The sequence below is a fragment of the Salmo trutta genome, chromosome 14 (assembly GCF_901001165.1).
Source record: "Salmo trutta chromosome 14, fSalTru1.1, whole genome shotgun sequence".
Lineage (NCBI taxonomy): Eukaryota > Metazoa > Chordata > Actinopteri > Salmoniformes > Salmonidae > Salmo > Salmo trutta.
In genome coordinates this window covers 72,535,379-72,551,823 of record NC_042970.1, presented here as the reverse complement: position 1 = coordinate 72,551,823, position 16,445 = coordinate 72,535,379, and the positions used below count along the sequence as shown (strand labels likewise).

At 44.9% G+C, this 16,445-nt stretch overlaps 1 protein-coding gene across 1 annotated transcript in view; it reads left to right on the top strand.

Annotated features, from left to right (window-relative positions):
- The window catches only part of LOC115147307 (glutamate receptor ionotropic, NMDA 2B-like), a 129,543-nt gene that overhangs the window by 97,915 nt on the left and 15,183 nt on the right, over positions 1-16,445 (top strand). The window contains 6 exon segments of the mRNA XM_029689487.1: positions 2,495-2,663; positions 4,040-4,193; positions 7,902-8,027; positions 9,975-10,204; positions 10,406-10,566; positions 11,801-11,988. Of these exon segments, the coding sequence (XP_029545347.1) occupies positions 2,495-2,663; positions 4,040-4,193; positions 7,902-8,027; positions 9,975-10,204; positions 10,406-10,566; positions 11,801-11,988 (1,028 nt within the window).

The window sequence follows — 16,445 nt, the reverse complement described above, 5'->3', positions numbered from 1 at the left end:
TGTGAAAACTATAGACCTATATCACTATCACAGGTGGCCGATGGCACCTTAATTGGGGAGAACAGGCTCATAGTCATGGCTGGAATGGAATCAATGGAATTGTTTCAAACATATCAAACACGTGGTTTCCATGTGGTTGATACAGTTCCATTCACTTCATTACAGCCATTATTATGAGCTGTCCTCCCCTCAGCAGCCTCCTGTGGTACTATTGAATATTTAGGGTGTCATACCTGTAGCTCAAAATCCTATGAGAACCATAGACCAATATCTCTATTAAAAACAGACCAATATCTGGATTAAAAACAGACCAATATCTGGATTAAAAACAGACCAATATCTGGATTAAAAACAGAGCTCAAATTCTACTTTTAGGGCAGAAAATGTCTAGGACCTTCATGGCATCTATAAAATGGAAGCATCCGGTTTTAGGGGAAAAGCAGAAAAGAGGCAAAGCCTGAACCTGATGCTTCCGGTCTCCATCGACCCCGCTCAGGTGTTTATTTTACACCTGCTACATTAGGTTAATAAGCATCATTATACCTGTGGCTCAACTTAATCAGCTTCTGTAATTTATTGTTTTTATTCACATAATTCAGATAGCTGAAATTATATTAATGGTATACCTTAATGAATGAATTAAGGGTACATTAACCTTTGTTATGTTTACTCTATATATAACGTGCTGGAGGCTTTGTACTGTATGTACTGTCTGTCTTGTATTTCTTTTTCTCCGCTGTCCATAGCTCTCTGTCCCCCTCCCTTTTCCATGCCCATACTTTTCTATCGTGTTGTACTTTTTTCCCTCTAATATGTTTTGGTCATTTCATCTATCTCTCCATTTCATCCTCTCATCCTCTCTCAATCTATTTGTCTTCTGATAACCCCCTTCCCTCCCTCTTCCTATATCTGGACTATTTTACTTTTCTCGTCCACATTTTGTTCACGCTTCACTACACTTACCCTTCTTCAGTTTCTCCACATCACCTTGCCCTCCCATAATGGATTCCCCTAATTGCCCTCCTTTTCCTCTCACTCCTTTTCTCTCTCTCATTTTCTCTCACTCCATTTCTCTCTCTGATAGCCTATCTAAATTCCCTGGAGCTCCTGCCTCTCATTCCTTGCCCTTTCCTCCTTTTATTATTGACATTTCATCCTCTTCTCACCTCTTCTGTCAACCTCATCATCACTGTTTATTTATTGTTTCTCCCCCTCTCTTCTGAACATGCTGTACCTGTCCCCTTCTCTTCTGAGCATCCTGTACCTGTCCCTCCTCTCTTCTGATCCTTGTACCTGTCCCCCTCTCTTCTGATCATCCTGTACCTGTCCCTTATCTCTCTTCTGACCATCCTGTACCTGTCCCCCCTCTCTTCTGATCATCCTGTACCTGTCCCTCCTCTCTTCTGATCATCCTGTACCTGTCCCTCCTCTCTTCTGATCATCCTGTACCTGTCCCCCTTTCTTCTGATCATCATGTACCTGTCCCCCTTTATTCTGATCATCCTGTACCTGTCATCCTCTCTTCTGATCATCCTGTACCTGTCCCCCTCTCTTCTGATCATCCTGTACCTGTCCCCCTTTATTCTGATCATCCTGTACCTGTCCCCCTTTATTCTGATCATCCTGTACCTTTCCCCCTCTCTTCTGACCATCCTGTACCTGTCCCCCCTCTCTTCTGATCATCCTGTACGAGTCCCCCCCTCTCTTCTGATCATCCTGTACCTGTCCCCCCCCTCTTCTGATCATCCTGTACCTGTCCCCCCTCTCTTCTGATCATCATGTACCTGTCCCCCCTCTCTTCTGATCATCCTGTACTTGTCCCCCATCTCTTCTGATCATCCTGTACCTGTCCCCCCCTCTCTTCTACCGCTCTTTGATTGGCCCCAATTATTTTTGCCCTTTGACCCTCCTGGTCATTGATGTCTACCTGTGCCCCAATATCCTCATTTTTCTCTCTCTTTCTCTTTCTTATCTTTCCTCTCTTTCTCTTGCTCTTCCTCTCGCTCTTATCCTTCTATTTCTCTCTCTGTCTCTCTTTCTCTGTCATTCTCCCACTCCCTCCCTCTCTCTTATCTTCCTCCTTCTGTCTTTTTCTCCTTCTGTTTCAATTCAATTTTCAATTTAAGGGTCTATATTGGCATGGGAAACATATGTTTACATTTTTACATTTACATTACATTTTTGTCATTTAGCAGACGCTCTTATCCAGAGCGACTTACAGTAGTGAATGCATACATTTCATACATTTTTTCTCCGTACTGGTCCCCCGTGGGAATCGAACCCACAACCCTGGTGTTGCAAACACCATGCTCTACCAACTGAGCCACACGGGTGAAATTAACAATAAAAAAATAACAGTAAACATTACACTCACAAAAGTTCAAAAAGAATGAAGACATTTAAAATGTCATATTATGTCTATGTGCAGTGTTGTAACTATGTGCAAATAGTTAAAGTACAAAAGGGAAAATAAATACAAAAATCTCTCTCTCAGCAACCAGACAGTACCTGGCCAGTACACCAAGCGCTGCTGTAAAGGTTTCTGCATCGACATCCTGAAGAAGATCGCCAAGCAGGTCAAGTTCACCTATGACCTCTACCTGGTCACCAATGGAAAGCACGGCAAGAAGATCAACGGCACCTGGAATGGAATGGTCGGGGAGGTGGGAGTTTGTCCGTTCTTTTTCACTGACTCTCTTTGGCCATTTTTTTCTTCTTTTTTTCTCTTTTGGCGTTCTTACTCTTATTTCCTTATTTCCAGATCTATGTTCGAATAGTATTTGAAATGTGTTCAAATACTTTGAATGTTTGATTGACTGAGCCTGCCTGAAGTGCTAGGAGGGAGGGGTTTGCACGTGTGGGACTATTCTATTGCATCTATCGCGCCAGACAAGCTCAATTGAGCGCAGCACAAAGTATTTTGACAGAAGATGAATACGATTTGAACCCAGCAGGTCTGATTTGACTGCCTCTATATCCTAGCCTCCGGGGGGCTTTGATCCGCTCATTTCAAGTCTGGGAGAGAAGAGGAGAGGAGGCTCTTCATCAGACTCGGAGAGAGAGAGTTAGCAGTGGGAAGAGCCTCAGGGAAAGCCCCTACCTCGCCGGCATTAATTCCCATATTAAATCACATAGCACATGTTAGATACAGCACCGTACTACATCCTTTATGAAAGAATGTCCAAGTTAAACGATGGCGGGTAGGAAGAAGAAATGTGTAGCCTTGCCTGACAACTGATGAATGTTGTATTTGTATATCAGGGACAGAGATGCTGTGGAATGGATTAATCTGGCATTATAAAACCTTGACTGGATGCTGTAGTAAAACGACAGGGAGATGTGTCAACGTAGGCACACCCGGCTTATGCAAATGCACAGGCATGCATGTTCTCATCATCTAAGTACGCAGCTAATGATCTCATTTAGATAGGAGAGAGGGAGGGAGCCAAAGATAAATGAAAGAGAGAGAGAAATAGGCACAAACAAATGAAAAACATCAGGAGGAGGAGGGAGAGAAGAGGGAGAGAGCAGAGGGGAGGGAAGAATTCGTGCTCACTCTGCTATGTGTTTACCCTGTTAACACAGCCTGTTGTGGCCCACTTTTATACACTGCCCAAGGCCTCAGGTATTAACAGCTAAATATACCTGTAGAGACTCAGAGGAGGGAGTGACGGGAGTGAGTGGAGAGAGGGAGGGAGGATTAGGATAGGGGGGAGGGAGCAGGGGAGGGAAAGGGAGTAGGAAAGCGAAAGGTTCATGGCAAGAACAGACCTATTTCCAGCTGTAGTAGTGATTCACTATACAATGTAGTAACCCAGTTTCCTTCTATTTCATTATTTTTCGCAGTCATGTTTCGTATCAGATCTAAAATGGCAGCGTATGTGAAGGGAAAAGGTGACCTCTCATTGATATACAGTAGTTTACAGTTGTAGTATAAAGTAGTAACCCAGTTTCCTGCTCCTTCGCTGTTTCTCGCTGTCCTGTTTTGTATCAGATCCAAAAGGACCTCCCATTGACCCTGTCTCTCTCATTGACTCAGGTGGAGCAGAAGAAGGCCCACATGGCCGTGGGGTCACTCACCATCAACGCGGAGAGGTCTGAGGTCATTGACTTCTCTGTGCCCTTCATCGAGACGGGGATTAGTGTCCTGGTCTCCCGTAGCAACGGCACTGTCTCCCCCTCCGCCTTCCTTGGTGAGAATCAGAGTACCACTGGCACCTGGTGTTGATGGAGATGCTTCACATACATATGTCGTGACTTGACTTTATCATTATTCTGAAGACTGTTATTTATCTAATTAGCTAACTATGTTTAATTGTTACCCGACTAAATGTATCATGTAACAATGTAGCTCCTTAGGATCTGGGACACCATGAGAGTGGTTCTTTAAAGAGTCACCATCTCCCGAATTAAACTCTAAAAAGGTCTTTCTTTACCTATCACATCTATAAACAGTCAACTTATTAATCATAACCTCGTATCATAACATAATTTTGAACAGTCGTAACCTCCTTGCATCTGCAAAAACCCGAGCCTTACTAATGATTCAGTATTACACAAATTGGTTTAATTATTTATTTTCTAGCTAATTAAATGGGAACACACGATAAACATACACACTCTGCACCAGCTTTTGCCTGGAGACTGAAATACACTAATATACTGAAAACAGATCCCTTGCGGAATGACAACAACATGGATGTCTGTTAAAGAAGAGATGGAGAGGGAGAGAGAGAGGGACAGCGACACTTAACATTGGTACATTCAGAAACTACTCTCACCTACAGTAACCATATACTTTGCACACGAGCCACCGCCCACTTTGAGTAAGAAATCATGAATGTATTCATGTGAAATGCCTGGGTTCGCCAGGGATCTCTCGGTGAACAGGGCAATCTTGGAAAGGGGGTTGGGCCTTTTCGCGGCACGCTTGTAAGGCTCTGATTGTCCAAAATGGTTCCAACAAGTCTTCTACTGTTGTCCTTCTTCATAGTTGACCGGTATCCGGTGACTTGTCGTGTTGTCCTGAACAGAACTACAGAGTTGATTTTCCTTCCATTCCCTCTTGAAGATGCTTCTTTGAAGATAGGCTAGCCAGCCGTATCAATGGTTTTGCAGTGGGGCGATGAGAGTAGTGTAATACAATGGTTTGAGTAACAGGATGGTCCTACTTAACTTTACTTAGGACAGCTAATCAGTCGTACCAGTGATTGTCAGGGAGGAGAGTTTATTATCTCCACCTCGTGTTGAGTTTCAAAGTTCAAATCACTTTAAACGCGCATCTGCAGCTTCACACTTTTCTGGTCCAATGTGTTTTTTCTTAACCCATCATTTATACCTTTTGCTCGAAAGGGACGGCTCCGGCTGGCTAACACTCTCCCTGACCTCACTTCGGGGCGGAAACTACTAATGGTGCAAAGTTATGGAAAACAATTATTTCTTATAGCTTCTCACATCACATCCCTCTCTTAACCTCTCTTGGGCAGGTGGGACGCTCCCACCCACGGTTCACACTATTCAACAGCCAGTGAAAAATCAGAGCGCCACATTCAAAACCACAAAATGTCATAATTCAAAGTTCTCAAACAAAGGACTATTTTACACCATTTTAAAGGTACACGTCTCCTTAATGTAACCACATTGTCCGATTTCAAAAAGGCTTTATGGTGAAAGCATGAAGTTAGATTATGTTAGGACAGTTCCAACACAAGAAAAAGCACACAGCCATTTTCCTAGCAAGGACAGGTGTCACAAAAACCAGAAAACCAGCTGAAATGATGCACTAACCTTTGATGATCTTCATCAGATGACACTCCTAGGACATCATGTTACACAATACATGCATTTTTTGTTCGATCAAGTTCATATTTATATCCATAAACCCCATTTTACATTGGCGCGTGATGTTCAGAAAATATTTTGCCTCCAATACTGCCGGTGAATCAGCACAACAATTTACAAAAATACTCACCATAAACGTTGATAAAATATTAAACTGTTATTCAAAGAATTATAGGTGAACTGCTCCTTTATGCAAATGCTGTGACAGATTTCAAAAAAGCTTCACGAGGAAAGCACACTTTGCAATAATCTGAGTACTGCGCTCAGAAAAATACACTAAGCAATACAGATACCCGCCATTTTGGAGTCATCTAAAATCATAAATAGCATTAGAAATATTCACTTACCTTTGATGAGCTTCATCAGAAGGCACTTCCAGGAATCCCAGGTCCACAATAACTGTTGCTTTGTTCGATAAAGTCCATAATTTATGTCCAAATACCTCCTTGTTGTTAGCGCGTTCAGTTAGCTACTCCAAGTGTAGGAAGCGCGCGGAAAATGTCATGACGAAAAGTAAAAAAAGTTATATTTACGTTCGTTCAAACATGTCAAACTGTTGTATAGCATCAATCTTTAGGGCCTTTATCACTTAGAACTTCAATAATATTCCAACCGGACGATTCCATTGTCTTGAAAAACGTTATTGAACACAGCTAACTCTCACGTGAATGCGCGCCAATGAACGCCAGTACCTTCCTGAGTCAACAACTTCCAACTTCCTCTGTTCGCTCTCTGTTCATCATAGATGCCTCAAACAACATTCTAAAGACTGTTGACATCTAGTGGAAGCCTTAGGAAGTGCAAAATGAACCCTAAGTCACTGTGTGTTCGATAGGCAATGACTTGAAAGGACTACAAGCATCAGAATTCTCACTTCCTGGTTAGATTTTTCTAAGGTTTTTGCCTACCATATGAGTTCTGTTATACACACAGACATCATTCACTAATAGTATGCATATTCTAGTTCCTGGGCCCGAGTAGTAGGCTGTTTAATTTGGGTACGTTTTTCATCTGGCCGTGAAAATACTGCCCCCTACCCTAGAGAGCTTAACAAAAACACTTTCAACATTTTTCATATTACATGCACAACGCATAGTATGAAAACTTCATATATGTAGTGGGTATACTTTCCAAGTTACAATATTTCCTTTATAACATTTTTAATGACATTACACAATAACAAACAAAATAACATTAGTGTTCTGTAGATCACCTCTGATGATTCCCCACGTTTTGCATTAGAAATATTGTTCCAGTATTCGCTTTTGAACGTGTTAGAGTTTCAGCGGGAAAAAGGTCTGTTGAGACAAAGCACGTTTCTTTGGTGAATTTGAAAAGCACAGGCCTGGATCTTCTCCATTGATTTACATCAGGATGTGAGTTGTTAATCCCCACTAGTTCTTTCCTTCCCCCTCCACGGGTGAAAGGGGGTTTGATAGAAGTTATTCATTTCAAACCTGATCTGACCTATTTGGATTCTCCTGGACAGTCATGACACACACACTCAGTAGGCTACATAACCACACACACAGACATGGTAAATAAGCACGCACGCACACACACACACACACACACACACACACACACACACACACACACACACACACACACACACACACACACACACACACACACACACACACACACACACACAGACATGGTAAATAACCACACACACTCACAGACATGATAAATAAGCACACACACACAGACATGGTAAATAACCACACACACACACACACAGGCATGGTAAATAAGCACACACACACACAGGCATGGTAAATAAGCACACACACACAGACATGGTAAATAAGCACACACACACAGACATGATAAATAAGCACACAGACATGGTAAATAAGCACACACGCGCACACACACAGAAATACCATTACCTACTTGGTCATTGAATTTGTTTAATTTACCAGCCTTCGTCTGTCTCCCTCCCTCGCTCTCTCCCTTCCTTCCTCTCTCTCTCTTTATATCTCTTTCTTTCTTTCTCTCTCTCTCTCTCTCTCTCTCTCTCTCTCTCTCTCTCTCCCTCTCTCTCCCTCTCTCAGAGCCGTTCAGTGCGGACGTGTGGGTGATGATGTTTGTGATGCTGCTGCTCGTGTCGGCGATTGCTGTGTTTGTGTTTGAGTACTTCAGCCCGGTCGGCTACAACCGCTGCCTGGCAGACGGACGAGGTGAGAGAGAGGACACACACACACACACACACACACACACACACACACACACACACACACACACACACACACACACACACACACACACACAAAAACAGACACACACAAAAACAGAGAAAGAGCGAGAGAGAGAACTTGTCAATTGAACACCTTTCTCTTCCCCTCTATCACCAGCCAGGCAGCCAAGGTTGGGAAATGAAACACTTTGAAACATTTCCACTCAATATAAGGAGGACACCTCAGTCACTCCCGCCACACTCTTTAAATGAAACACATATAGGTTGTGTCCAAAATGGCACCCAATTCCCTATATAGTGCACTTTTTCCAGGGCTCAAAGGTCAAAAGTAGTGCACTATATAGGGAATTGGGTGCCATTTGGGACACAGCCATCTAGTCATCAGGACACAGCCATCTAGTCATCAGGACGAACAATACCATAATAGCTGTTCTTAGATGGAGCTGTAGATTAAAATGAAAACCTATCTAACTTCATCATCATTACACAATAACAGAATGCCTTGGGCGTCATTAAGCACTAGCATTAAGTCTCCCTGTACATAAAGACATCATGTTGTTTCCCAACACACCGACTGGGGTTTGATCCTGGGTCTCCTGTACAACACAAGATTGTGTTAACCCGCCGAGCTAAAGGCTAGGCATTGGCTTGGGGAGCTAACGCAGGTCTTCAGGTCCCAGGGAAGGTTACTCTTCACATAAACCACCACCATTACAATTCCGTTAAACAGTTTCCAGGTCCATTGTGTTGAAAACGAATTCAGAAAAACAAAAGTTGTGACAGAATGTTTATGACACTACCCACAGAAAAATGTTCCCAAAACACAAAATCAACGGTTCCGTTTCCACGGCAGCAGCAGGATTCTATTTTACACTGCGCTTCTTTTCTTCACACCCTCTCTGGCTCCATATACAATGCAGAGGAATGCATTAACATTCCACCGCTCCAGCCCACTCAAGATAACATCATAGGAGTTTTAAATCCACACTGCTTTTTGTGTTGTTGCTTTATATTGGCGACAGGGGGTAAGTGTGTAGTGATGAGCCAGGCAGGGCAGGGTAATGGTGGGTTATCTACACTGTCTGTTGCTGTTGTATAATGTACTACAATTCACTGTAACCACTGTAGAAAACAGAGGGGGAGAGAGAGATAGGAAGAGAGAGAGAGAGAGAGAGAGAGAGATGTTGGTTCCTCTGCTGTTTACGCGCCCACGGTATCATGATTTAATGACTTCCAATACAGGTTATGTAAGCCGTGTTAAGCGCACATGCACACACGAACACACACGCACATGCACACGCACACACCGTGTTGCATTGTATTGCTTGTTGCTGCAGCTGTAGCATAATTGTAGCCTTTTGGACACCCATCCACCCTCCTTCACCCTCCTTCTCTCGCTCTCTCTTGCACTCTCTCTTTCTCCCTCTCTATCTCTACCCTTCTCTCACTCCCTCCTTCACACTCTCTCTCTCCCTCCTTCACTCTCTCTTTCTCCCTCGCTCTCTCCCTCCCTCTCTCACTCTCTCCCTCCTTCACTCTCTCTCTCTCCCTCTCTCTCTCTCCCTCTCTGTCCCTCTCTCCAAGCACCCCATGGATGTGGATGCAGACAGCCAGCCAGGGCGTCAGTTCTGATTCTGCTACAGTGGAGCCTGGTATAGCAGGAGCCAACTGGCTTTACGTCCCAATACTTTCCAACAGGATTTCTCTCCTCTCCTTTTGTTCATGATCATTGGTAGGCAGAAGGACAAGTGTCCACCATGTTGCTTTCACCTATAATATAACCTACCTCAGATCAATGGCCCCATAACAAAAAGCCAACATCAGGACTATTAAATGAAGTGTTTCTTTAATTGGGAACATAGCCACCAAAACTATCAACTCCCTCCCTCTCTCTTGACTTCCTCTCCCCATCCCTCTTTTCTTCCCCCAGAGCCCGGTGGCCCCTCCTTCACCATTGGCAAGGCCATCTGGCTGCTGTGGGGCCTGGTTTTCAACAACTCTGTCCCCGTCCAGAACCCTAAAGGCACCACCAGTAAGATCATGGTGTCGGTGTGGGCCTTCTTCGCTGTCATCTTCCTGGCCTCCTACACTGCCAACCTGGCTGCCTTCATGATCCAGGAGGAGTATGTGGACCAGGTGTCGGGCCTCAGCGACAATAAGGTGTGTGTGAGTGTGTGTCTTCACCTGCCTGTATGTGCCCAGCGTTGCATATGTTTTCCAAGCAGATTCATTTCCGGTTAGTCCAGAAGTATAATGCATTAGGAGCATTTGATGGAACCCGGTGCCTTGTCCACCTCACCACACCAACCCCTGCTATTTTCTCTCTTTTTCTCTTCTCTTCCGGAACCAAACCCCCCACAGTTCCAAAAACCCAACGCCTTCTCCCCGCCATTCCGTTTCGGAACGGTGCCCAACGGAAGCACGGAACGGAACATCCGCAACAATTACCCGGAGATGCACCAGTATATGACCAGCTTCCACCAGAAGAACGTGGATGAGGCCCTGGCAAGCCTCAAGGGAGGGTGAGAGAAGGAGAGGGAGGGAAAGAGGGAGGGAGAAGAGGGGAGAATGGTTGGAGGGTTAGGGAGAGGAGAGAAAGAGAGGGATGGAGGGGAGGGGGTCAGGGAGAGGGAGGGATGGAGGGAGAACTGGTGAGGGAGAGGAGAGAGGGATGGATGGAGGGGAGGGAGGGAGTGTGGGTGGGAAGCTAGCAGAGCTGCTGCTGTTGCTTGCTGCTGCCTGCCACTGCTCCTTAGCTCAGAATAGCAGCAAGCAACAGCCTGGTGGTTGTTGGTGGAGGCTGAGAGCTGATCTGATGTGATGGTCTCCTCCCTTCTTCCTTTCCAAGAATTAAGAATGCAGAGTGCGGGTTAGAACATTAGAGCTTCATATAGCCATCTGTGGGTTTCTCTTCTTTTGGCTTGGTTGAGAGGGAGCTGGTTGAACTGCTAGCTAGCCATTGGTATTGTAAAATGGTATGTCTGCAGGGGTGTGCATCACTAACATGCTGTAGCCATGGGGAGTTGATGAGTTGTGGGTTTGTCACCTAAACCTGTCATAGGTCACTTACTTAGTATAAACGTAACATGTAACGTGCTGGTCCCATGTTTCATGAGCTGAAGTAAGAGATCCCATAGATGTTCTGTATGCACAAAAAGCTTATTTCTCTCAAATTTTGGCTGGCCTCACAACTGCAGACCCTGTGTATGACGTTATGTGGGCGAGCAGTTTGCTGATGTCCACGTTGTGAACAGAGTGCCCCATGGTGGCGGTGGGAATATGGTATGGACAATGAACACAGTTGCATTTTATCAATGGCAATTTGAATGCACAGAAATACTGTGACGAGATCCTGAATTGTGAGGCCCATTTTTTTAAAGATATCTGTGACTAACAGATACATATCTGTATTCCCAGTCATGTGAAATCCATAGATTAGGGACTAATTAATTTATTTTAATTGACTGATTTCCTCATATGAACTGTAACTTGTTGCATGTTGCGTTTATATTTTTGTTCGGTATATCTCTCATTACTAGGCCCTGCAGTTTTTTCCAGACCATGCGACCTCACTAGGAAAACTCCAGGCCCATGTACAGGCTATAACCAGGGCCCGGAGTTTTACTGGTTCAGTTATACGATCAGGAAAAAACTCCTAACCCTGAAAATAACCAATATCTACAATTACTAACACTTTGCCTGACTAGTACTGACCACTAACTATCCTCCACTATCTCCCTCCCTACTCCTGCTCAGTAAATTGGATGCCTTCATCTACGATGCCGCTGTGTTGAACTACATGGCCGGGAGGGACGAGGGCTGTAAACTGGTGACCATCGGCAGCGGGAAGGTGTTCGCCACCACCGGTTACGGCATCGCCATCCAGAAGGACTCTGGCTGGAAGAGAGCAGTGGACCTGGCCATCCTCATGCTGTTCGGCGATGGTAAAGCTTCAGCTGACATGCGAACGTAGTCCTACAGCAGAATAGAATATTGAATAGTCATTTATTAGTCCATCTGCAGAGACAGAAATTCTTCATCTGCTCCTTCCTCCCCTCCCACTTCCCAAGACAACACACAAACACACAACACACACATTTTGGGTAGGAGCACAGCTTCAGCCGACCACAGAGCAGCACCCCTGCAGCTACATATTTAGTAGCACGTGCCTTGCTCAAGGGCACAACGGCAAGAGATGGTACATGGGATCTGAAACCAGCTTCCTTCTGGTTGGTAGTTCATCTCCCACTTGCATTGTCGAATCCCAGGATTCGAACACAGGATGCTGGATACCACAGTTGTTATTACACTGCTGAGTTCCATTGGCCTAGACATATTATATATTGTACTCCTCAATGTGTCCTATCTAGAGTCCACAGTATGTATGGTAGAAACACTGAGTGGTCTTGACAAGATACCTGGATGATCACCTCACCGCCTTCAGAGAAACGTGCTATACACTGAGTGTACAAAACATTAGGAACACCTGCTCTTTCCATGACATAGACTGACCAGGTGAATCCAGATGAAAGCTAAGATCTCTTATTGATGTCACTTGTTAAATCTACTTCAAGCAGTGTAGATGAAGGGGCAGGTTAAAGAAGGGTTTTTAAGCCTTGAGACAATTGAGACATGTATGTGTGCCATTCAGAGGGTGAATGGGCAAGACACCGGTTTGAGTGTGTCAAGAACTACAACGCTGCTGGGTTTTTCACGCTCAACAGTTTCCTGTGTGTATCAAGAATGGTCCACCACCCAAAGGACATCCAGCCAACTTGACACAAGTGTGGGAAGCATTGGAGTCAAGATGGCCCAGCATCCCTGTGGACGAATTGTGGCTGCTCTGAGCGCAAATGGGACTCAGTAAGGTGTTCTTAATGTTTAGTACACTCAGTGTTTATACATGGACATGGTCAGTACACACACACACACACACACACAACAATGGCTCGAATGCACATTTTCTATCATAGCATGTCCCAGCTTTTATAATGTATGGGAGGTCATTACAGTGTGAGAGGGATATGGTCCGGATTGTTTCAGACCGTTGAAAGTCTCTTGATACAAGAGTCTAGGGATTTGGATTTACCACTGAAAGTGAGCTTCACATACAGTAGCATACATCTCTACAGTATGTACCAGACCTGGGTTCAAATACTATTTTAAATCATTTTGAATACTTTACCTGTGCTTGATTAAGCTTGGCTGGCGTAATGGACCAATAGAATATCCTCAAAACTCTAAACCCCACCTAGGAAGGAACTCTAGGCTGGCTAGAGAAAACACTCAAAGTAATTGAAAGATTTCAAGTAGTGTTTGAACCCAGGTCTGCTATCTACTGCCAAATGTATGTGATCAGTCGTTCATTTCATTCAAACGTTAGCACGCCGTTAAAACACACTTTATAGAAACTAGTAAAGAGCTCAGAGTTCACCCTCACTGGGTGTCTGCTAAGGTGTCATCCCCTGTTATAATCCATACAACATGGTTATCTATGTTTGTCTCGTGTGTGTGTGTGTGTGTGTGTGCGTATGTGTGTGTGTGTGTGTGTGTGTGTGTGTGTGTGTGTGTGTGTGTGTGTGTGTGTGTGTGTGTGTGTGTGTGTGTGTGTGTGTGTGTGTGTAAGTGTGTGTGTAAGTGTGTGTGTGTGTCTGTCATGAGGTGTGTGTGTGGTTGTATGTGTGCGTGTGTCATGTGTGTACATCATGTGATGACAGGGGGGCCAAGAATAGTGTCCTAGTTCCAAGTGGCAGCCTCTGGTGCATCTGGAGTGTATTCAGATTGCATCAAGGGTGGGCATGCTTACGTCTGGTGGGGTGGAGGTCTGGTGGGGTGGAGGTCTGGTGGGGTGGAGGTCTGGTGGGGTGGAGGTCTATTGGGGTGGAGGTCTGGTGGGGTGGAGGTCTGGTGGGGTGGAGGTCTGGTGGGGTGGAGGTCTATTGGGGTGGAGGTCTGGTGGGGGTGGAGGTCTGGTGGGGTGGAGGTCTGGTGGAGTGGAGGTCTGGTGGGGGTATATTGTAGGTCTAGGACATACAGATGTAGGATCTTAATTAGACCAGTACTGTTGTAGCAAACATAATCCTGCAGAAACAGTATTTGAACATTTAGTCCATAAAGTTGCTTGATCGGTGGTTAGGTTATTAGCTGGTCAAAAGTAGGCTACTGTTAATATAACCATGTGTTGGTGCAGGTTTTCAGTGAATTTATGAAAATCAATAAGCTCATTTGCATTTCCTGCAGCACAAGAAAATTCTCAGCAACGTAAGAGTGATCAAACTAAGATCCTACATCTGTACATGGAACACATACAGAAGTGAATAGCTTTGATTAAGTAGGACACTTGTAGGACTTCTCCATTGATTCTATTCTACAGGGCCAACGAAAACAAGAACAGCTCAAGACTTGTGCAAATATATTTCAACCAGATCTTGTGCAGGGGTAGGTGGAGGAGTATTGAAGTCAACTCAAAATTGCATGTCCTACATCTGAGGAGCTCAAAGTCATCTTGACACAACCTGCTGAGCTTTCTTCACGTCCTTCACTGTGGCCTACTTTAACAGGAAGTCTTAACAACCGGGCAGGCAAAATCTGCTACTGTCCAGGCAGCGAGTGAGTTAGCACGCTGTTAGTTATGCAAGCACTAGGGGAGTGGGAAATCCCCTTTGGTGAGATATAGACTCCGGTGGCTCACATCAAACAAATCTCACCAATCTCCCTCCTCTCCCCCTCAGAACCAATTCCTGGGCATGGGGGGGGGGGCTATGGGGACATATTTTAGGGTGGGACCGGCGATCACATGACTGTGTGTGTACTTCCTCCCGGACCCCAAGGACTAGCAGAAGTCCCATGAGGCAATTGTTTCCCACATCAAGACCAGATAACGAGCGACTTGCATAATCAATGATTAATGAAGATTATCTGTGACGGGGGTGTGTTGGGGGGACATAACACAACATGACATGTGTTGCACACACCAGGAACCTTGTGAGAATGCTGCATGTGAGAATGCTGTTCATTGACTTTTGTAACTGTACAAGCCTTGGTTTCATGCATGTTACATCAAAAGTTTGTTTTACGCACTGCTTTAGCACACTCCGCCAACCCTGATGTCCTTGACGTGTCTGAATCCTGGCTTAGGAAGGCCACCAAAAATTCTGAGATTTCCATCCCCAACTACAACATTTTCCGATCAAGATAGAACTGCTAAAGGGGGAGGAGTTGCAATCTACTGCAGAGATAGCCTGCAAAGTTCTGTCATACTTTCCAGGTCTATGCCCAAACAGTTCGAGCTTCTAATTTAAAAAATGAATCTCTCCAGAAATAAGTCTCTCACTGTTGCTGCCTGTTATAGACCCCCCTCAGCTCCCAGCTGTGCCCTGAACACCATATGTGAATTGACTGCCATCTATCTTCAGAGTTCGTTCTGTTAGGTGGCCTAAACTGGGATATGCTTAACATCCTGGCAGTCCTACAATCTAAGCTAGATGCCCTCAATCTCACTCAAATTATCAAGGAACCCACCAGGTACAACCCTAAATCTGTAAACATGGGCACCCTCATAGATATTATCCTGACGAACTTTCCCTCCAAATACACACCTCTGCTGTTTTCAATCAGGATCTCAGCGATCACTGCCTCATTGCCTGCATCCGCAATGGGTCCGCGGTCAAACGACCACCCCTCATCACTGTCAAACGCTCCCTAAAACACATCGACCTGGCCCGGGTATTCTGGAAGGATATTGACCTCATCCCGTCAGTAGAGGATGCCTGGTTGTTCTTTGAAAGTAATTTCCTCACCATCTTAAATAAGCATGCCCCTTTCAAAAACTGTAGAACTAAGAACAGATATAGCCCTTGGTTCACTCCAGACCTGACTGCCCTCGACCAGCACAAAAACATCCTGTGGCAGACTGCACTAGCATCGAATAGTCCCCGCGATATGCAACTTTTCAGGGAAGTCAGGAACCAATACACGCAGTCAGTTAGGAAAGCAAAGGCTAACTTTTTCAAACAGAAATGTGCATCCTGTAGCTCTAACTCCAAAAAGTTTTGGGACACTGTAAAGTCCATGGAAAATAAGAGCACCTCCTCCCATCTGCCCACTGCACTGAGGCTAGGAAACACTGTCACCACCGATAAATCACCATAATCGAGAATTTCAATAAGCATTTCTCTACGGCTGGCCATGCTTTCCTCCTGGCTACCCCAACCCCGGCCAACATCTCCGCAGCCCCCGCAGCTACTTGCCCAAGCCTCCCCAGCTTCTCCTTAGCTGATGTTCTGAAAGAGCTGCAAAACCTGGACCTGTACAAATCAGCTGGGCTAGACAATCTGAACCCTCTCTTTCTAAAATGATCCGCCGCCATTGTTGTAACTCCTATTACCAGTCTGTTCAACCT